The sequence below is a fragment of the Cataglyphis hispanica genome, chromosome 13 (genome assembly GCF_021464435.1).
Source record: "Cataglyphis hispanica isolate Lineage 1 chromosome 13, ULB_Chis1_1.0, whole genome shotgun sequence".
Classification (NCBI taxonomy): Eukaryota; Metazoa; Arthropoda; class Insecta; order Hymenoptera; family Formicidae; genus Cataglyphis; species Cataglyphis hispanica.
In genome coordinates this window covers 1,638,078-1,662,108 of record NC_065966.1, presented here as the reverse complement: position 1 = coordinate 1,662,108, position 24,031 = coordinate 1,638,078, and the positions used below count along the sequence as shown (strand labels likewise).

The window sequence follows — 24,031 nt, the reverse complement described above, 5'->3', positions numbered from 1 at the left end:
ATTGTATTAACGCGTATTACTTTACGTATTATTCTTACATTTCTGATTTTTTAATAGTTGATACATACACTTATGTACGCACATACACGCACATATATACATACACGCACTCTTTAATTTATAATTTATAGCTTTTTTAATCCCCATTGATCATCATTAGATAAGTATAATGTTTATATTCAAAGCGCGGCTAGTAATATAGATCTAAAAGACGCCTTTAAAAAAGGCAAAATTACATAATTTATAAATACACAAATTTATAAATACATGATACAAATGTATATTGTATTTATAAATGCAATATACACGATATCGTGTAGCAGAAAAAGCTATCTATCTATCTATCTATCTATCTCTCTCTCTCATTTGAGATATTTCCACAATAATTATTAGTTACTATCACGATTATTCAACTTATCGTAACAGTAAAGTAAAATAGTACAAACTATATTTTCTTCAAATCTCTGGTTCTCGAATGAAGAACAAATTTATAATGTACAATTATATTTCTTTTTTAGACTCTTTCTTTTCGTTTTTAGTTTTACTTGCTCGTTGCAGTTTAGATCTATATCGTTCGCGGCGCTTCTTTTGTGTAATGCTCTTCGCGGATAATTTCCATCTGTGTGAAAACCTGACACACATCGGTCATCGCGATGATCTTTCCGAACATCGACACAGCGAGAAGACACGCAAGGATTAAAACAGAAATGCACACGGGCATATTATAGCCGAAGCGCAGATGTTCGTTCGTGAACGGTCAAGGACTGATATTTATCAGAATCGACGAATTTAAACAGTACATTATACGCACCTATATACGCAAGCATCTTTCTTTTATACGCACATAATTACATACGTACTTTTTTTTTACGCCTGCTTCTTATGCGCGCATTATCCGCGAGAAGAAAGGCGTTTCCTATCATATAACAACTGAAAAGAATGATGGGCATTTTTTCTTTGCCTTTCTTTCTCCTTACATGTTTTTGGAAACGATTGCAACTAATGTAATGCGCACCGTGTGAACAAATGATCGAACAATGTGCTACCTTTGAAAGGAAAACACGGAACAGCTCGTCTGTAGTTACATCTGTTGGATTCCAGGGCAGTGAAATCCAACAATTGGTGCAACAATGCTTTACAATTGCTAGCAACCCTTTTTTGTATTTATAAATGTACATATATGTATTATGTGTATATATAGATATATTAATATTTGAAAATTTATATGTCCCAATATTTAAAATTTTATATTTTTTGTAGAAAATTTTAATTAATATTTTATAATAATCAAAATTATTAAAAAAATTTATAATAGAAGTGTGTGATGTATATACACATATACACACAATAAAACCTTTTTTATTATTGCTGTTGCAATTTTGAAATAGCAAAAGGTTCTTCTGCTTTCTTATTCGAGCCTTCTGTAATAAAATTCTATTTATCAAATTAAAAAAAAAATTTCTTTTATATTAGGACACGGAATGTCCCGCGTTTCCTTTCGCATCGCGGTAAATGTTAGATAACGTGCAGCAATGAAAATGCATCGTATACTAATCAACACCGGTGCGCAACGTACGATGCAATCCCTCACTGTCGCGAATCGTGTTCATCCGCGAGGCCGCCCGTGTGGTTTGATTCGATTCGATTCTCCGGATCCTCCGTTGAGGCGGATCCTGCGTGCTCGCCGCAAGCACCGTCGTTTCGTAGGCACGGAAGTATTACTTTTTTTATATTGCGTGTGTACTTACTGACAGCCTCCCTGAGAGAGAAACCTTACTACATAACTCCTTTTTCCGAGACCTATATCACACATCGCTCTTGTTCGCGCACGATTACTTTTATCGTTTCTTCTTTCTTACTGATTTTCCTCAGCGTGTCCGAGTCTGATGATAGTCTGCCGAGTTAATTCGAGAGATGTTTTTCTATGCACGTAGAAGAATATCTCGCGATAGATCTCTGCGAAAGAACCATGCGATCTTCCTGCTTGTCGTCATATCGAGTCATAATCTTCCGAATCTATTCTTGCAACTTCACAATCAAATCCGTTTCTTCCTCATTCAACGATCACGATTCTCTCGCGAATAACCGAATCGTTCAAGTCATTCATCTACTTCAGCCAGTCTTCTCATGATTTTCGCGCGCGCGGACACTCGAAAATAATTCGCGTCACGATCAGTTGTTGATTGTCCTGAGAGGGACGTCTCCTCTACCGTCGAGGAGAGAAAAGAGACTAGACTTCCGTCGATACGAACTCATTCGAGAGAAGATCCGTCTTGACTTGTAAATGTCAAGTCGATCCTTCGCCGCATTCCCGGAAACACACCGGGCGATCTATACCGGTACACCTTTCGCGAAGAACGAGGACGGCCCCCATGTATCCTACGACACTGCACTGAGTCCTTAGATGACGATGACGACGACGCATCGGCCACGACCCGTTCACCGCAAAGAGTAATGCGAAACCTTCACAAATAGTCATTCTCGACCGTCTGAGCGTCCTGCGATTTTAACGTCGCCATTTCCTCCGCGGTGCCTTCCTCGCCCTCCTGTTCCTCCACGAAGCTGATGCTCCCGGCCTTGTACCAGACGACTATATCCACCACGAAGGCACACACGAGGATACCGCCCGTTGTACCTGCCGAGAGATATTCGCGTTATTACGCAAACTCCATGCTTGTACGCAATCTTATATAGCGCGTTTATGTCTTATAAATGTACATACTTCCTCTCCTAAATCTCTGTTTAATTTGTTTATTTTTATCTTTTCAAGTCATGTAAGAGATTGAAAAATATATTATTGCGTATATTAATTGAAATTTGACTTTCTGAAGAATTGCATTTCATTGAATCGATGTAATTATCGAGAAATCTCTTATTTTGAAATCTCTATATTTTAGCAAATGGAGAATTCTTTTAGAGACTTCTCTCTTTTTTAAGATATGCTTACCATGATAGAACATTCTAAATACATTCGAATCGTAAAGCCAGCAGGCGCCTCGCTCACCGCAAGCGTATTCCCATACGAGACAAGCGGAATCCACCACAGCACCATAAACGATAGGACATGGGACATTACCTGAAGTAAAGGAATGAATATATTAAGCATACTGTGTTGTTAAAAAAGGCGATTCTAGAACATTTTTTCAACATAAACAAACCAAAGGTTTTTCTTTTTAATTTTTTTTATTATATCTATCTCTCTTTCACATTAAATTATTATTTTTTTTTAATCCTAATCAATTTACAACTACTTTATTTTACATTAAAAAAAAAAAGTTCAGATATATAAATTTCTAAGACTCTTTTCAATACCGAGAAGTTTTTGTCAAACTTTAAGCGTTCACTTTCTCGTTTTATTTGGATTAAACAAGTTCCTGTGTAAAGATACGCCGCATTATCTATCTCAACCTTGAAAATAATATATCAAGTAATTACCGAACAAACCGATGGCGAATTGTATCAGCCCGAGAGCCATGGCCTTGTCCCTGGGATCCACGCATCGTAGAATGAGCAGCATAGAGCCTACCTCGCTAGTCGAATGGATAAAAACGAAGACCGAAAATAGGATCATGTAAACCCAAAAGTTGCTACACTCGAGTTCGCAGTAACCCATCGTCGCCGTGCTGATCACTGCTTCGGGTATCGTGACGTTCTGACCGATGCATTGACAGTTATAAAACTGTGAAATATCAAATGTAATATTGTCAGTGAAGGAACAAAAGATATAATTTTTTTTTTTTTGATATTTCGCGATATTTGTTCGTTTGCTCATTTATTGACCATTTCTTATTCCAAGTTTTCAAAAATTATTTTACATGCAAGTCAGTGTCTTTTTTCTTTACTGAAATATTGTTATAATTGCTAAATTATGTTTTGCCTTAAAAGTAAGTTGCTCGTATCTGTACTCAGAAATTCAACCACAATATTTTGACATTTAAAAATAAAAAAAAAGAGTGTCAAGTGAGATGCGTAACCAAAAATTAATCACTTAACACAATAATAATACATAATACTAATATTAAATTTAATAGACACAATATATAATAATATATTACTATCTAAATATTTTGTTTTATTCAACAGCAAAAAAAAAAACTCCAGAATTCTGTATTCTTTTCTGAAATGACTCGGCAGCAATTTCAGTTTTTACGGTGTTTCCAAGCTGATGACCGTTTCAATTATCATCGCGTATCCCACGTAATTTCGTTCGAACGAACGTGTCATCACAGAGCATGTCCTGAGTGTTGGTTCTACTGAGCTTAGCACTTACCGATGCCACTTTGCCGTCGGCGACCGTATAATTCGAGCAGCCTGCGTGACACGCGGAGAAATACGTTCTGCCATCCGCGCCACAGATTGGACTGAACTTATTTCGGTCGCAGCCGCAGGTAGCCTCGCAGGTGGGCTCGAAGCTGGAAAGTCTGCGAAAACGTCAATTTCGCTTTTTAAATTAACGTAAGCTTTAAACTCACTAAACTTAACCGCTTACTTAACACAAGTCATTCTACGAAGATGTACGAAAAAGAATAATTATCGCGGTTTATAAATCGAGCATATTATTAAATTCTTTTTCCCAAAGCAATTTTCTAATTTTTATATAATATAATATATAAATATATAAGAAATTGTGTGTATGATGAATACGTATATCTTTATAGTATTGAATAATTGGTACATAAAAATGAAACTATTAGAATCATTTAAATCTAGCCCTTAAGGAACAATATATTAAATTTTTTGTTCATGTTTAATAAATGATAGCGTGACATAACGGTTTATGTAATATTATATACTGAATAAAATTGTAATGGAGGATTTCTTTGCGGAAAGCGACTAAAGAAGATGCCGATTCAGGAGAGCTGAAAATGTATGTATCTGGAAGAACCGGAAAATATTGTTGACTTGTAAATAAGACAGGGGAGAGCGAAAAATTCTCACGCGTTTCCGATACATATATGTTTACAATGCGCATTTTAATAGGACGCGCATTCAAACGCGTTGTTTTTCGTTAAACACGACCGACACTCGCCAGCTCTGTCGTTTTGCATACAGACAAAAGCAACAAGCAACCGCGAAAGTTTTATAACAATGTTACAAACAATTAAATTGGACTCTTTCGAAAATATTGTTAACAATAAATAATTAATATAATTTTATTTTTATGATTGTTAACGATATTACGTCGAAATGTAATAAAGGTTTATGTCATTTAACTTCAAAACGTGGATGATCTTGCGAACGCTAATATTATTTCAGACATCCTACCTTAATAATACGAATGAACACTATAATTTACACAAAAATAAAAAATTTTGTTATATAATAATTGCTATTTGTCCCGGTAAAACTTTTTCAACTTATTCATAATTTAGGATGAATATTTTCTTCTCGAAAAGATTCGCATCAAGCATAATTGCGGGAGCAAATTCATCAACACTTAAATTTTGTTAGTTACGATAAGATTTTTTTTACCCATTAGGATGTGATACGAGCCCTGCGAAATCATCCATCGGACAACCAATGAACATCAATACGCCCATGCCGATCGCGTAAACGACCGCAGTGAAGGCGATCCAGGCTGCGACGAACCTCGCGTTGGGCTTCGCTCTCAAGATAAATACGCCACTAATTATAATACCCAATCCCATAACTAGGATGCCGCCAACACCTGTGCAAAAAATCACAAAATCATTATACGATCGTCGAAAGCCATTCACCTGGTAATTCAAGCTTTGCGTCACAGTCTAGTCATGGGAATCCAAGGATGACCATGACAATTTGTTTATTAAATATTAAAAGTGTAAAGTAAAGAATATTTATTAAAAATAAAAAATAAGAAAAAATTCTGAAATTCTAGTTATAATAATAATTATTATTATTATTAAAATTTCAAAAATTATACTGTCCAATTTTATTTAATTTTGTCTAATATTTTAAATGTACACAATAAAAATATATAGTTTTTATCTTTAATATTCACAAATTATTAAATACAATAAAAGAAATATAAAAATAAAAATGTGAATATAAAAATAACAAAAATAAAACTGAATATAATGCTAAGAGTTGATCGTAAAATGTTCGAAAAGATCAAGACGATCTACTTATACTTTCATTGGCTTTACATAACTTCATCGGACTGCTATAAAATAATTCGAAATCAATAGTCTCGCGCAACAATACGGCGGCTTCTACCAAATTATTCCTCGAATAATACGGCCATAGATTAATACTTGGGTGCAGAATGACAAGGAGTAGAATAGAGAAGCGGAGCGCAGCCTTGTTTCTACGACCGGCGCCAATTCTCGATGAACAATCATCATAAATTAGCGCGTGCGCGCACACACACACTCACACACGTAGAATAAGACATCATACAATTAATACTGGGATACGCGAGTTCATTCTACAGATTATATCGAATTACTCGCAATATTATAACTTCCGCATGTCATGAATTACTTATTAATTATAAATAAGGAACATTAAAAATTATTATATATATTTATGTCTTGAGTTGTATAAAATGTTAATATAATTTAAATTAAAAATAAAGAAAGTAGCTCAGTATAATTGTCCTGCAAATTTTGCGTCGCAAGTCTCTGCGCACAACAGACAAAGTAAGAGAATAATTCTTTTCGATGAATGAAATAACACGCCCGTTCTGTCATTTACGTCAAATTATCCACTTTACATCGTAATCGCGACGGACATCCGGCGACAAAATCTTGCGACGTTGCCTAGACGAGCTTCCACAAATTTTTTTGTGTTGTTATTCCGATTCATGTCCTTCACAATACATATCATTAGTAATAACCCAATTCAACAAAAAATAATTCTTTTCTTAAATTAAAAAAAAAGAAAATTATTTAAAATACATTCTGACTTTCGAAAACGCTCCGTCACATTTTTGAGAAATTTTATTTAAAATTGTGTAAAGAAATTATTTTAACGTATAATCAAAATTAAATATATTGAAAATTAAAATATTCACTTCTTAAATGGAACTTGTTACAAATATTAAAATTAATAAAATGTTCATAACTAAATATTGCACTAACTAAAAATTTGGAAAATTTGTAAATTAAGCTAATAAGAATCATGCGGACTATCTAATGTATAAATATTTTTTAACTGTTTAATCAAATTTATTTTATTTTTCAAATAAATCATTTCTAAGATTAAATTTGTATTGAGCATGAAAAAAACTGTAAGAAAAAATTATTTTTTTCTCAAATTCCTTCTTGTTGAACTATATAATTGAGTATACGTTCGAGATCCACGGGCCCCCGCTTGCATGCTCATTCACGATAATTACCTGAGATCATGTTCGCATGATGAGCTGGCAAACGAAATTGGCTCTCGAGGTACTTCGGTAGAAAGGTGTAAAGACCGGCGATCGGCAAGATGTGCAGCACGCTACTCGCTGTTCTATACATCAGTATGTCGTTCTTCAGAAGTCGTTTCACTGCGCTCGGAAAATCTGCAACAGCGACAGCCAAAGTGTTACAGCACCAAGCACGCGCGTAAACGTAAGAATTAATATAATTATCCGGTCAATTTACATCATTTGTCGCGTACTCAATATATTTGTCATGATGACAAGTGGCAATTATCGTTGAGCAACGAAGGAATATTTATCATCAATTACAAAATAAATTCTTTTATTTTCTTTATTGGAAAATTGCTGAAAGATAAATATAAAGCACAGCCTAAGAATAACAAATTATTCGGCATTTTTATTTGGTAAACAAAAATATTTCTTTTTTTGAAGTTTTGATGTCAAGTATCTTGCTAACCATATATGCCTCCTATTTAATTGTAATCATCTTATCTAAGCAAATGAGTCTCGTATCATCATACGTGCGACAGGTATACGGGTCATCGACTCAAGATATTACATGTTTCATGGGCGAAGGTTACGCGCAGCTTACATTAGCGATATCCTAGTCGCAATCCGGCTCTGCGAATGCATCACGACGAGCGAGATACACACACGTGGCCATGGTTATCTCTTATTAGTCTCGGTCCCGCCTGATCTCTCTGTCTCTACTCAAGTCATATACTTATTCCTTACGAATCTGACAGAGTCTTCACCGCAATTCTCTGTATATTTACGAGCTCGATTACGAGGGACCAGCTAATTAGCCTCGGCGATCTTTTCTCTCTCCTCTCGTATTATCTTTCCTCGAGTACCCGAGAGAACTCGACGGTGGGCAAGGTGAAAGCGAGACTAAAAGAGAAAAAAGTCGCGCCGAGAGAAGGTAAGAGGGAGGAAACTTGTACCGCACGTGATTCTGCGTTATAAAGCGTCTTTGGCAAATGATTCCGCGCCGATAAATGATTATTAATACGATTTCGATGAGGACAATGAGAACGTTTTACTGGCAGTTTCGCCTGACGTACGTATCGGTGGAGATCGATGCGTCGCAGACGCATAGACTTTTATATGCGCCCCTGCCAGACGAAGATATACGGCTCGGCCGACCGAACGTATTGACCCATTGAAACGTATATGTAGACCTGCTCGGAAACCCGCTACAGTTCGCCGATAGTCTAGGCTCGACTAAGAAGGCTAGATTAAGAAAACGTTCGAAATTATTATCAGGACTCATCAACGATTGCCCTCTTCCTCATGTCGATTTGCGAACCAATAGAACGAGAGAACATTCACGTCTGTCTCTCTTCGCTTTCAATGAACCGGATAAATAGTAAGTAAATAGTAGAGCTTAAAATAAGAAACTCGTATCCTTTTAAATATCTGTTATTATGTAAATGTATAGATAGAAATGGCGCTTTGAAATTAACTTGAGATTTATTTAATTTTAATAGTCAATATTATCGAAATTATAAAAAAAATTATTTTGATGCTTCAAATAAAAAAAAAAAAATGATTCATCAAAAATTCCATACAATCATGCATTTTTATTCGTCAAATCCAAACCAGATTTATTGAAATCGAAAATCAAATCAATGAAGATTAATTTACTCCAATTAATTAAAACTGAAATCATTTTTATAATTTTCTCATTCATAAAAAAAAAAATTAAATAAATATTTTCCCTTTCACGGTTGTTTTTCTGTTCGGATTATTTTAATGTATCTACTCGGCTAACTGCGTCTTTTTAATCTAAAATCTTGAAAAATTTTCAAATGAAATTTATTCAAATTGGAAAAAAAGATCAAGAAGTTCATCTACTTTATAATTTATTTAGTTGAAAGAGAAACTAAATAAATATATCTTCGATTTTTCTTTCTTTTGAACGCGCTATGTTAATTTATCTACTCAGACCAGTCGAGCATCTTTTTCGCATGATACTATAGCGAGTGTACAGTATATGCGTAACCTTGTGCGTGCAAACGAAGCTACATGCCTAGGACTGCCTAGGAGTCTTCTAGGCATCCAAGAGAACCCAGCTAGAAATCGTGGCAACCCCGCATAGGGACGTCCCACAGACCATGAGTAGACAAACGTGACTAACATTGAGCTCCGAGTATTATCGTACAGAATGCCCTTTAAAGCTCTGAATGCGTATGTTGTGTCGATCATTGTAATATACATTCGTTTATTTCGGACATACGGTACGGTCTATCAATTTTGCAAATTTTCTTGTAACATTAATAATTAATTAACGTGCCAAAAATATACAAGTAAATTGACATGATTAATATGCAGACACTTATATGTAGACATATATGTGTTATTTATGTTGTCATTGTGTTCAGCAAACTTAATGATTGTATAATAGTTGGACAGCAATTAAATTCGCCTACTCTCGTACACGTCCAATCAGCGAAATTAGGATACCACAAGACAGAATGTGCCAAACTTAAAAATCGTTGTAAATTCGAGATATATTTTATATTTATCGCATATGCAACTGTGACAACTATAATTTACCATTGCGTGATTTATTTAAAAATTATATATATATATATATATATATATATATATATATATATATATGTGTGTGTAAAACTGTGTATCCGGATTTGCGAAAATAAACTATGTCTAAAACGTGACATTCAAATATTTGTCATAATTTAAAAACTCGCTTAAAACAAGGTATAATAATGCGCCCGATAATAAATAAAACACTAGATGCGGATTAAAAAGTTAGACGCATTAAAAAAGACTTTTGCGTAGGCGAATCGCTAAATTAAGTGCGACGATATGTAAATAATACGGCTCGTAGAAAACACATATATAAACGACGTCGAGAAAGAGGAAGAGAGAGAGAGAGAGATGGGGTGGGAAAGAGGGTGAGAGAGACAGAACTTAAAAAAAAATACAAAAAAGAAGCAGAGTGAGAGACACACGCACGTTAGTGCGCGCGTACACGCGCAAAATGTACGCACGTACGTGTCCACCGCTGCCTCTATGCACGACGCGTGACCGTGAACTTGCCCCACCTCGGTGCACGAGTCGGTCAGTCATTATTATTAACGCACACACGTAGAGAAAGCGACGCATACGCGCGTGTAACGCACACGGGTGAACGCGCCAACCCCGCGCCGAGGGTCCGTTAAAGGAGCATCCGATGATTTCAGGACTTTCGGAAGAAGTTACAAGTTGTTGCCGAAATGATTGCACAGTAATTTGTGTAATTAATGAGGAATTTCAAAAATCTCGATGGAGAAAGTGAATTTTGTTTTTGGCATATATTATATTTCTTTCAATATATATTACGCGTTTGTTCCTTTATTATATAATAAGTTAGTAGATAGAAAACAATGTATATTTAATGGATACAGTAATAAATTATTACATAATAAATTAAATATAATCATTTCATTTTATGTGCCTGCTCCTTTTCTCTTTCCTTTCCATTTTTTACATATATGTGTTATATGTAAAAAGTTGCATGGAATTTTTAAAATATTTGATCAATTCTACAAATAAAAAAAAAGTATCTTTAAGAGATTCCTTTCAAAAATTATTCGATTTTGAATATTACATTTTTTAAATTATATTAAGCTTAAATTACGTATTTAAGTAAAGATAAATAGCTTTAAATTACACTCAAGAATAAAACTCCTGTTAACATACCTTGAGCGGTTTAGGAGAAATCAGAGGCTAAACAGGTCAAGGTGATTGGATCGAGCAAACGAAGCATGAATCGTCTTCAAAGAGCCATTTCTGGCAGCGCATGTTTAGCGCTAAAAACTGCGATAGCAAAATAAATAAAAGAAAAGGAACACGCGTGCAAAAATCTAATCAGGGACGCGGTCGATTATTCACGGTCGCCGAATTTGCAAGATTTTCGCTCGAGGAGATGATTCTCCATCATAGAGAGGAGAGGTTAATCGCGCGTCTAACATTTTTTTTCTACAGGTGTGTCGAAAGCTGTAAATCTCGGCTGTACTTTCCCGGTTGAACGCGCTGGTATTGTATGTATAGGCGAAGGCGACGTCGGACATCCTCCGCTCGCCACCTAAATTCACTATTGACCTTGGACCCCGCCGGACGACTCACGCTTGAGAGATCATCTCTGTTCGGTTTATTTCTTCTTTTTTATGCGCATACCGATATAGCCGACCGAAATCGCATTATGCGACAGTGATGAATAAAGTCTTGCGCGAAATATCGATGCAGCTGCGAATATGGCACAATGATTCATCCTGTTGCGCGAATTAACGAACAAGACGATTTAAACATGTGATTTCTTATAGATCGAACGTATGTATTTGTGCTCTATCTCTTGAATAATTTAATCAAAGATTTTACGCAGTCATTTGACTGATATCATTTTCTATTCACAACATAAGCATTGTGCGATAAAGACAAAGATATCTCTCGTGATTAAAATAAAAAAGTCATGTTATAAAGTTTACAGACTATAGTAATGATTAAAACAAAAAAAGTTTGTTTGTTGAAAAAATTTAATTTCTGCAAAAAAATAATCTTTATATATTTTTATTTCCATCCTCTAAGTAAAAAATAAAAAAAAATAAAATAAAATAAAAAAGTGAAAAATAAAATTTAAAAATAGTTAAATTTACATAATTAAATCAATGGATTAAAAGAAAGTGAATCAACGAGTACATAAAAAAAGAGACATGTATCGTTGTCTTGATGCGCACAAGAGGACAGATTATAGGCAAAATTGTCGTGAGTTCCTGATTAACTTACGAAGAGCACATTATCTCCGACTTTATTTACATTCTCGTTAACCTTCGATGCTATGGCAAGTGGCAAATGTGCAGAATTTCACCTTTCGGTGCAAACATTTCAGCAAAAATACTTGCTCAAAGATGATGTTAACGGCAATCGTGCTCCGCGTTTTCTCCCAAATAATTATTTCAATACGTAATTTACACGCATATACATAATCATTTCCTTCTATAAAAATGTATGTACATCTATCTATCAGGCCATCATTAAAAAAACTTCGAGCTTTTTTCAACACGAACGTAATTATCTGTCTTAATAAAATTAAATATTTAAAAATGATATTTATATGAATTAAAAAAAAATAGAATTTTTCGTTTTCAAAGTATTTTTAAAACTTTAATCGCAACGATATGGATATTATTATTACTTCTTTTTATTATTTTTCTTACTTAATAATCTTCTACTCTACTTCTATGTAATTTATTCTATTTTTCACGTGATGATGCAATATTATTATAAATAACGATATGCCATAAATGTTCGCGGATACAAATTACCATCAAATATCGAGATATCACAATCACGAATCACAAATTGCCGCAAAAGGAGAAAAAACAATGACGATATATTTACTGCCAAAAATAATCACATATAACAGCCGAACTGCGACACGATTGCGCCGATTATCCTCTTTTACGTTTCGTGCAATCACGCAATAGAGAGAAAGATAGAAAGACAATGAAGGAGAGAGGGATAAAACCTGCCACAAAGCAGCTTACGGCGAGTCATAAAAACAGATTAAGCTAATCCACGCGGCCGAAACGGTCCGACTAGTCGGACCGAGAGCGATCGGAGCAATCCCCGAAAGATAAATCAGGACTTACCTCGAAGACTGGGCTTCTTGGCATCCGCTCGTCGAGGGGGTGTTCTGCTCTTCGGCAAGCGTGTCGGGAAGGCAAACATCCCTATGCTGACGAACATTAGCATTGCTGAGATCAGGACCAGTCCTGAAACAAAACGCGTTTGAAAAAACGGTATTCTCAAAAAGTAAGTAACATCGTCTCGCGAACGCAATTCGCAAATTATAGTGAAACAGCGATTATTCGAATAAACTGGACAACAATATATATATATATATATATATATATATATATATATATATATATATATATTGTTTGTATATTGTTTTAATACACCTTACGTAACTTACATTTTATAAAGCTCTCGCAATTCCTTCATCTCGTCTGCATCATTCATAAACTTCCATATGCTTTCAATTTGCACTTCATTCAATTTTGCTATTTCTTCTGTCATTCTTCTCTCCATTTGTGATATTACAATCATGTTTATCGCTTGCGTATTCTGCAATAGCATTTTTTCAATAATTATTCGTAACTCATTTTTACTAAGTGAGCGTGTAGGCACTGCGTTTTGTCGTATTCTTGTTAGCAGTCTTTCAAATTTAGAAATAACAATTTTAATTTCTACTATTGGTGCTTTTGTTGCACGAGAAATTTCGTACATTGACTTATCAGAGCAATACATATTAATAATGTCAAATCTTGTCAAAGACATTTTACATAGAATCTTAGGTTTCGAATAATACCTTTCGCTCATTTTTTTACTCTTTTATTACTTTAGTAGTTTTACTTTTCAATAGTAATATCTTTGATTTTTTTATACCTTGTATCGCATGCGTTTCGACATCTACTTAATTAATAGCTCTTTCTTTCGAGAACTGCAATTTTATTCGCATTTATCTTGTAATCATTATTTCGCTTCACTTTTCAAGTAATTGAAATCGTAGGATCTTTATTAATTTTTCGTGTATAGGAATCAATTTTCTCTTTTTCACATATTTATCAATTATATCTCTAATGATTGTTCTTGATTTTTTTATAATACGAGAAATTTTGTACACTAATTTACACTTATTATGTCATATAATAATTTTGTTTCTTTTTCGTCACTCTTTAAAATCGTTGAACAGTCATATCCCTAAATTTACTTGTAATACTTGTTACTATAAGACTTCTACTGACTTTGAAATGACTTCTTATTATCTATTCTAACATACGAGAGTTTCTTGTTTATATTTTGTACTTTCTCATATGACATACAAACAAATTATATAAATATTTATTACGCGTCCATTTCTGTGTATCAGAGAATTTGTTTGTTTTTACTAATATTTTCAAAAGACTAACAAGTATTTTAATTTCACATAACCAAATCTAAAGCGTTTAGCGATAAGTATTATCGACCGATACATCGATAATAAACAAAAATTTATAAATAAAATCAAAATTTATAAATAAGATAATATAAAATATTTAAATAGAAGTTACTTATTGTAGAAATAGAGGAAATCATTATATTCGGATAATCGCTGTTTGAATAATTGGCTTTTTTATTCTTTTTTTTTATCGCATTTGTTGCGGTTGTATAATATCGCATTTAAGATAGACTAACTTATTCGCATTTGCTATCACATTCAAAAAATTATTTTTTATGTCGAACGTTTTTCAATGTAACAACAAGTACGAGAGACGAAGCATGGCTACGTAACAAGCACAGATAGATTTATGCAATGTTAACTATGTAATTTGAACGATGAAGGCCGAGCAATTTTGCACTACGAGTTTTTTTTTTAACTTTCTACTTGGAGTCGAAGGTTAAATGCTTTAAAAAATCATGAAAAGTCAATTATATATTTGATTCTATAAGTTAAAACAAAACTTTTTGCAAAGTATTTTTCTTTTCAATATAATCAACTTAGAAAAGGAACATTATTGTTCCTTGAAATAATAATATCGAATAAGTTAATCACTTTCGATAAATATTACGATTCATAAACTTACCAAGCCACCAAGCACCGACCCATCTTGGATCCGTCGGCGTGATTTGTGGAGTCCTTGTCAAGTCCGCATAGACCATCGTGCATAAGGAGCCCAGAATAAAGCCTAATGCAGGACCGAGAATCCGCACCCCGATGGTGATTGCTATTGCACATAAACAAATAGAGTTTTCAAATCTATGTTCCACATCATAAACAGTAGTCTCTTTGAAAAAGAGAGAAATAAATTTTCATATAATGTAAAAATAATAATTTATATATTAAAAAATTATTAAATGTTTTTTCAACAAAATTTAATAGATGTAAATATTCGAACAGCTTAAGTAGGTAGAAAATTGATTCTTATTAAAAAAAAAATTAATATCTATAATACGATCTATTATAATGGAAAATATACAAGAAAATAGACGGATAAGAGTTATTTTTGCGAATTGATGAAAAAATTTACCGAAATACAAAGGGCTCTCTCTGCTGGCCACGTTGTCGTCGATATATGGTATACCGAGAGTGTACACCGCCGTTTGGCCCATTCCTACGCCGAGCAATGAAACGAAAAATATCCCAAGCACCATCGTGGTTATTTTGGTCTGTATTCTCTGCTCCGTGAGAAAATCACCCTTGCAATATTCCGCCGAATCGCTCTGCGATGCGGGCGTCGATATATTCCACCTTCAAAAAAAAAACGATCAGACAAAAATATAATAAAATCGATTATAAATTACATGTAATTACATTTTTTATTTCGATGAGAATGTCATGATATAGACATTATCGCAAATATTATTTAATTCCAAACAATTTCTCGTAATATATATTTATTGTATGTTCTGCTATAAAGAAATAAAAAAGTAAATGCATTAGAGTGATATTGTAGATACTATGGTCAAAGTTTAAAAAACTAAAACTACTTACAGGAAAAAGAGTAAAAAGAGAGAGAGATGAAAAATCTATTACAAATTAATAACTAAAAAAAAAGAATTTCTGACTTAGAAAATAAAATTTTATATAATTATTATATCTATAAAACCAATAATTTTAGGATAATATAAGAGTTTTCGAGATCTTAGTATTCTCAAAAATTCTGCCTTCTTTCTTCCGCAAGTCTCTATATTTATATACATACAAGTCTATTAGATAAATTAATATCATATATTATATTATGTATCATTACCCAAATTTATCACCGATAACTATATCCTATTCCATGTTAAATATGTAATCAACTGTTTCCGGAACTATATCAGAAAACTGACGCCCACATGGAGCGACCCAAATGCGCGGATACGATCACTTTTCTCTGCGTGATGATAAGTGCAGCTGTGCACTGCGTAATGCACAACGATCACGTGATATCAGGAAAATGTAATCGATCCCCTTTATCAATACAAATTTGTTTTTTTTTTTTTAGATTAGGATTATCTCGTATATATTAGCAAATGGATAAATAAAATGTTCTAATTTTATACTCTCGATCTTATTCTTCCAACAGCGGCATTTGAAAGATCTAAAAGATCCTTGTGGTAATATAAAATGCGCGATTCGTTTCGTTAGTTGCCTTCGAGTCATAAACCGTTGGTGCACATCTCTTACCGCGCAGAGACGCAAACCGGTTTTTGTATAATACGATTTTAAGGCAAAACTACGTATCTATTACTTTGGCGTATTCCACCTTATATCGCGTGTTTATGGTTATACCTCTGCTTAAAATGATAATACAACTGACCGTTCGCACATCGCCTTATTCTTCCACGGGACACATTGTAATCGACGGCGATCGTAAATTTTCTTCAATCGTGTCATAAACGTTTCTCTATTAACTAATAAACGAATATAAATAAAACCACAAGCTCTTTCACGGCTTATTAAGCAAAGAATATAGTTATAATGATTACGTAAATGAAAGAAAAACGTTTCAGTTATTGAATATAATTGGAAAGACGTTTATTTTTATTTATAATTTTTTTAGAAAAAAATTCATCCAATTCTTCAAATTACTATATAATAATAAACTGGTTGAAAATAACCAGTACTACTGATAATATTAATCAAGCTAATGATACGATTGTTGAATTAAACGTCGCTAATTAATAAAAAATTTGCTAAAAATGGTACAAAATTTAATTTTTAAATAATTACAACTAATAAATTCTAATTCTCTACTGTCTGTTCTCTACTATTAAGCTAGCTACTATTTAATCACAAGGTTAAAGCTAATGAAGACATTTTTCTTCATTATTATAATAAATCACTATCCTTTGTCAAATTTAGCCGGGAGGCGTCAGTCATTAAGAATAGCGGAAGATAACCCAAAGAAGAATTATGACAGCGTAGTATTCACCCATCTAATGTGCCGTTTCTTTCCGGGAACTTGCAGAGATTCGCCGGTATGGGATCACTATTGTTAGACCCGCGGCCGCTGAGCAGCATCTCGTTTTGAAGGATCAGCTGTTCGCCATAGATAAAGTGAGGCAACGAACAGGTGAACGAGCTCACGGCGAAGAGGATCATGCCCCAGGCTATCCACTTGGGCCGGTGACCTTGGCCGCCATAATACGTAAGTAAAAGGGACGATCCGATCTGACCGATCTCCGTGGCAGACATGATGATGCCCGTCGTTTTCGATTGGATCTGGAAGAGCTTTTCTATTGTCGTGATGACGGAGACGAAGTACGTATAGTACATGCCCTGAAGCACCTGCATATCGACAAAAAGAACGAAGATATTTTTTACGTCAATTCATTCCAACAAGATAGATACGTCGTAATCAAGAGTATCGTCAAAAAAGTTTAAAAAATATTTAATTTCTGTCTTTCAAAAAAAAAAAAACATTTGTAATTAACTTTCTAAAAAATATAATCTTTTAAAATTCACATATATTACTTACCTATTTTTTATTTAATTTATTTATTAAAATTAATTATTATATAATTAATTTAATAATATAATTAATTATTATATAATATAATTAATTATTAATAATTTATTTATTAAAATTATACTCACTTCTGTTCATTACAATTTATAAAACTTATTGATTTATGAATCTCTTTATGTGATAAAGAATGATAAAACCGCTTATTAGACTGACCCAAGTAAGGCAGAAGGTCACCAGGAAAGCTTGCTTCGTAGCGAAGTATTGCAGCCAGTGGGGTCTGCAGGGACCCCATCCGCAGGAAACGTCGGCATCGTCGAACTCCGTATGAAGGCTATTCGATCTCTCGTCCGGCACGATCAGCTTGCCGTTCTCCGCGGCGCCGATCCCGCCGTGCAGCTTCCCGTTCGATATCAAGCCGTTGTTGTTGTGCTGCTTGCCGCCGCATATCAGCCCGTTTCCGTTTGCCATTTTCGGCGGAATGATCGTCAAGGCCTCCACGTTACCGTTCGACAATATCTGCGTGTCCTCGCCCGCCATTATTCTTCTCTTTGCGTGATACGGTGGTCACCTTCTGCGTTTTTTGCAGCTTCACTAATCTCTAGCCGAGATACTTCGTCGGAATCTTTTGGCCGCTCAGAAGGCTGGCATTCAAATGATCAATCTGTAATCAGAAGTAAAAAAGACATATTTATATATATAATAAATTAAGACAATTGTGAAATTGTGAAAGGAGCATTTATTCGTAAAATTTAATGTGTGACCTTCTCTTTTAATAATCTTAATATTTTCAAAATCACATATATCGACATTTAATAAATTGTTGAAATCGTTAATGATTTTCGGCGTTTGTAATCATCTTAAATATTATTAACTTTCTCTTCACGATATTTAATCCGTTTATTAATCTATGATATAGAATATATTTATATTGATTTGCGATCTGTTTTGCAAGAATCCATATATTTAATAGAATTTACATAAATTATTTTCAATCTGGATGTTGCCAAAATTATTTTTTTTTTTTAAATTATTTATCATTGTTTGAGCTTTACTTATTGTTAGAGTAAATCAAGTCTATTGTCTTTTTTGTTTTTCAATTTCCCTAACTCGATTAGTCACTTCATTAAGTCTGATCCAGATCAAACAAACGAGCAGAAATAAATATCAACGAACAATCGTGAAAAAACGTTAAGGTTTAAATAATTTTGTATAAAAATTTATGTAAAATATTTTTTTTCAAAAATAATTAATTACAAATAAGGCTTTATTGCTGATTTAACCCGGTTTTAGAGATAGACTCCTTTCTCTCGCGATCGGCTGCGGAATAATCTGCGAGACACCCTGTAGTCGGCATCCTCTCACTTTCATCGGTGCCCGACTTTCCTCATTTCCCTCGCGTTCCATTCTACGAGCTATCGGTGCGGTTTTCACTAACAGCAGCATGAGTAGGAGTTTGTGCGCTAGAACGTTGCGCTACAGCTGGATATGTATGACAGCGAAGACGGTGAAGACGCGTTCTCACTTTCGCTTCGGGATTTCTTCGTAGTTATACGCCAATTTACGCGCTCGAAAATATGTAACACTCCTCAATTTGTGAGATAAGTGTAAATGTAATTAATACGCTACAAGCTCGACGCTAGAAAATTTGATTGTATCTTTTTGATCCCATCTTTTTAAAAATATGAAAAAGCTTGTCTATAAAAACATGTTTCCTATAAAAATAATTTCAAATATCTTTGTAAATTGAATTTGTTTAAAATAAAATTTTCATCGAATAGTAGTTTGATTTTTATTACCCAATTTCTGAATTTTGATATAATCTTAAACTTTTACCTTACACAATCTTGAATTTTCAAATATCATTCCTATCTATGTCAAAAAACTAAAATATATACTTTGAGGTATGATATTTTCTAATTCGGTATTAAATAAAAATATTATAAATAGACACAAGATAACTTTTCCTATATTATTAAAATAACATGATTTTGATTACTCTTTCCAACATAAAAACATGTTTTGGTAAACATTATGCTTATCGATCATTTTTTATCGCATCACAAATATAATTTCAAAATATAATTATATTTATAATTTTAAAATAATAATACTATACATATATATTATCTTAAATTCAAAATAACATATTAATTAAGTTATCAATAATGAAAAAAACAACAAGTCTAATGGTTGAGTGCTCATTATTATTAAAATCGGAATTAATAGCTATTTTCCATCGTAGAATCTTCCAAAGCGGATAATAAACTCGCAGTTTGATCAACCAGCAATGCTGAATAAACAGTGCGGAAATTGCGGAACATCATCGCGTGCGTTAGCGAGCGGATTTTATATCATCGTTAATGGCTTAACGACGTATGGTGGCTGACCCCTAAAATCCTGTCTAAGAATACGAATCTGTTTACGGTGCTACGGCGCCGTTTCTACGCGCCATTGACCCTATAACATTCGCCATTCACTAGCATGCACTGTGCGAGCATGAAAATTAGGATGAAGTTCGCGGCCGTCTTGAAAAACAGATATAGATCTAGCGTCCGCATGTTGATCAACGAGCATATCTTATCATCTTATGTAATAACATCAAAATGGAAAATCTTTTTTTTCCACATTTTTTTTTAAACTTCAATTACATTTAATTTAATTATTCTCCCCCATATATTCGAATGCAATTATAAATAATTATCAATCTTGGAAGAAGCTTTATGTTATCGAAAAAATTTATAACAATTGACACATCATTAGCATAATCATATCTTGACATTTTGATAAGAATTATAATTATTGCCGTTGAATTGATTTCTCTCTTGGAACGCCAAGACTTAGGCAGACTTTCTTTTTTCGACGACCAAGGAGGTCATCGAAAATTGTTATTTTTATCTTCGTATACCACTTTTCCCACAGCACGAGTCGAGGGGGCATCGAGAAAGAAGTTGCAATCTCGCAACGAGAACGAAATCGAAAGGACCGACTCTCTCGTCGCTTCGAACGGTCGGTTGGCCGCGATGGCGAAATTCTGCGAGAGCGCGTTTTTGTCGATCGTAAATCCTTTTCGGACAAGTCGCCGCCCTTACCCCACCGCGTCTCCGCAGAGTGAAAATCTTCTGCACAGAACCAGCTCCGACTCACAAATATATCACGAATGAATCAGTCGCAGAAATCAAGCTGAGAATCGTGCGTGTTAGCAATCCTAGTCGCTTAAAACAGCCCTAAATTTTTTAACGTAGTTTAAATAATTAAAAAAATTAATAAATTTGCAAAGTAACAAACAAATATTTATATATTGCTTAAAAAAAGCATTTTTATAACTCTGGAAGTCGCGCTGATTATTATTCAATCTTCTTTTTATTCTCCTAAGAATTAACAAATATTTCGTCTATTTTTTCAGATAAAGATTCAAATACGCGTGTCCACACGATAATAAGACCAATTATAATAAATTATAATATAAATATATTATAATAAATTATAATATAAATAGTTAGCATATAAATAAAAATATATACAACTTTTGTACTTTGAACTTACATGGGCGCATTAAAATTTATTGTGCATAATACTTTGTATTGCGGCGCAAAAAAAAAATAGAATCAAATAAAATTGAGCGCAAACATAATGATACACATACCTAATGCTCTTTTACTTTCAAATAACTACTTAATATCAAATACACGCTAGCAAATGTGCCCTCCAGAAAGCGTCCGTCATTATTAATACATAGTATATACATAACCGCAGGGTCTTTCATATGAAAACGTGACTTCGTCTATCCATTCCTGCGTGCGGCGTAGAACCAGGTGCGATGACGCAACTGCAGGGAAGAAATTTCCGGTAATAAATTATCTCTGGTATGTCGCCCGTAGGCTTCAATGGAGACTCTAATATTTTGTAACCGTTTCCCAGGAAAGCCCACACGCGGCCGGTAAAGATAAAAAAAAAAAAACTCGCAGGCGACATTACAGCTGGTCAGCACGCAACGCATTTGAGAAACGACGCATTTTTTTCGCGAAAATTTCGAGATAATATAATAAATGGCGAGAGCGGTGACAACGCCCGCCGAGCTATTTAACGCTGGACATAAGAGATCTCCGACTCGGTCGTGAAAGGCCCGCGGTTAAAATAATTTAACGTTAAAACATTAACGGCGCTTTAAACTCTACTTCCGACAGCGAGACCGATTTAAAATATCCCTGCGAGAGCGAACGGCGACCTCCCCCCTTGCAACTCTATTTTTCCCTCGCGGTATGCACATCGGCGAGCGCATCGGCAGCGTGTGGATGCTGACACGCGCCGCACACGCGCTGCTAAACACACGCTCGCAGGACACGTGCGTCTCTTTGGCTCTCTCTCTCTCTCTCTCTCTCTCTCTCTCTCTCTCTCTCTCTCTCTCTCTCTCTCTCTCTCACTCACTCTTTTTCTCCCTTTGCATCTCCCTATATCTTTCTCTCTGTTAAGTTCCAACGTTGCGCTGAGCGCGGCTGGAGAGAGACTTGGTCTAGGTCGCCTTTCACTGTCCTACTGACGTGGTCTCGTGGTTAGTTGGTTAGCCTATTCTGCTTAGGTTACACCTCAATGCCAGCGTGTAGCACGTTGTCATACAGAGCGATTCAAAAAAGATCTTCTCGCCATCGGCCACGTGATCCGAGTATCTGATGATCGTTCACTGATCATCGCAAATATTTCCGACCGATATTAAAGTGAACCGACTCCAAATTTACAAAGCTCGCTCGAAATATAAGATATTGTGTCTAGAAAATAAGTTTTCATTTTAATTTACATAGATATTAATATTGCATGAATATAAAATTATTTAAAAAAGCATTTATTACTTTTTTTTTTATACTAACAGATTAAATGTATTTTAATCGATGCTTATCAATTTTACTATTAATTAATTTTTATTGTTAAAGCAGTGGCGTTGTATAATTAGAAACATAATTATCAGATCATGTGATAAAAAATTATCATTAGAGGGTCAATATATTTAAATCAATATCGAAGTTTATAAATTCCATCTTTATATTTAATAATATATAATAATCTCACTTATAATCTCAACTACTATAGCTCAGTTGAAAAGAGAAGTATAATCGCTATTAATGACTATAATGATAAACTCACGACATTCTCTCTATCGAAGACAAAAATTGCCGTTTAAATCGTTAACACGCACTTACGTGGCACCGTTCTCCCAGCTGCAGCCATAATCGTTTATTGAAAGAAAAACCATTAAAACGTTCTCACATTCGTACGTTATCCATTTCGTAATTTGTTAATTGCGCTTTCAATTCGCGTACATGTACCGGTTAAATGAGCCGTGTATGGTAATGCCAGTATATCGAGTGATCGAATTTATCAAACAATTTAATTCGAGAAGGGAACCGAGATCGATCCGTCGAATCCAATTGATAATTTATCACTTACAACGCGCCAATGATAATCAATTTCTCATTGAGCCATGTTGCAAAGCTTTTCAGATTATGCATTACTTCAATTAAACTTTCATTTCATTTCTTACTCTCTTTGTGTTTATTGGAAAGCTCTCATTATTCCTGTGAATCTCTGATCGTTTGTCTTCGATAAATGATTTGACTAGTAAATTTAATTGCTAATCTACAAATTTCTGTTGAATATCCTCTTTTCATTTGTAATTTTATTTTACACTCTGTGTAAATTTCTCTAAATAAAATTTTTATGACAATTTTAATGGCGCTTTTCTTTTGTTAATAGCTGTAACTTGTTGTTTATGTTGCACAACGTATCTTCAGAATTTTGCTATTAGATAAAAGTAAAGGAAAAGGAATCACATGCGGGCAGCGATGTCTCTCTCTCTCTGTCTCTCTCTCTCTCTCTCTCTCTCTCTTTTTCTCTCAAATAGGTTATGCATAAACATGGTACGATGATGCGTTACATTGATAAACTTGTATATAAACAGACCCCTACATCATGTTAAATGCGCCTTCGCGATATGAAGCGAAGAACCATCTGTCAAGTTCACTCGACACAATCGTCATTCTGCGTTGCTGCCTGCATAAATTTTAAAAAAAAATTATTCAATTTCCTAAGCTATGTATCTCAACAATATATTGTTACATATTGTCACAAACGCAGAAGAAAGAAATGATTAATTTCTTCCATCTATTAATCCATCTTTTTAATCATAAAATCT

General features: G+C 34.1%; 1 protein-coding gene across 3 annotated transcripts in view; it reads right to left on the bottom strand.

Moving 5' to 3' along the window:
• Positions 1 to 1,395: 1,395 nt before the first annotated feature.
• LOC126853860 (solute carrier organic anion transporter family member 74D) overlaps positions 1,396 to 24,031 on the bottom strand; it is a 78,993-nt gene continuing 56,357 nt past the window's right edge. For all 3 annotated transcript variants that reach the window (XM_050599952.1, XM_050599950.1, XM_050599951.1), the window contains 11 exons: positions 18,061 to 18,508; positions 17,311 to 17,666; positions 15,421 to 15,641; positions 14,977 to 15,117; positions 13,000 to 13,122; positions 7,319 to 7,483; positions 5,473 to 5,668; positions 4,271 to 4,421; positions 3,436 to 3,679; positions 2,948 to 3,076; positions 1,396 to 2,635 (listed from right to left, as the gene is read on the bottom strand). In XM_050599952.1, coding sequence (XP_050455909.1) covers positions 2,466 to 2,635; positions 2,948 to 3,076; positions 3,436 to 3,679; positions 4,271 to 4,421; positions 5,473 to 5,668; positions 7,319 to 7,483; positions 13,000 to 13,122; positions 14,977 to 15,117; positions 15,421 to 15,641; positions 17,311 to 17,666; positions 18,061 to 18,384 — 2,220 coding nt within the window. In that variant the 5' untranslated portion in view covers positions 18,385 to 18,508 and the 3' untranslated portion in view covers positions 1,396 to 2,465. The remainder of the gene's footprint in view (positions 2,636 to 2,947; positions 3,077 to 3,435; positions 3,680 to 4,270; positions 4,422 to 5,472; positions 5,669 to 7,318; positions 7,484 to 12,999; positions 13,123 to 14,976; positions 15,118 to 15,420; positions 15,642 to 17,310; positions 17,667 to 18,060; positions 18,509 to 24,031) is intronic.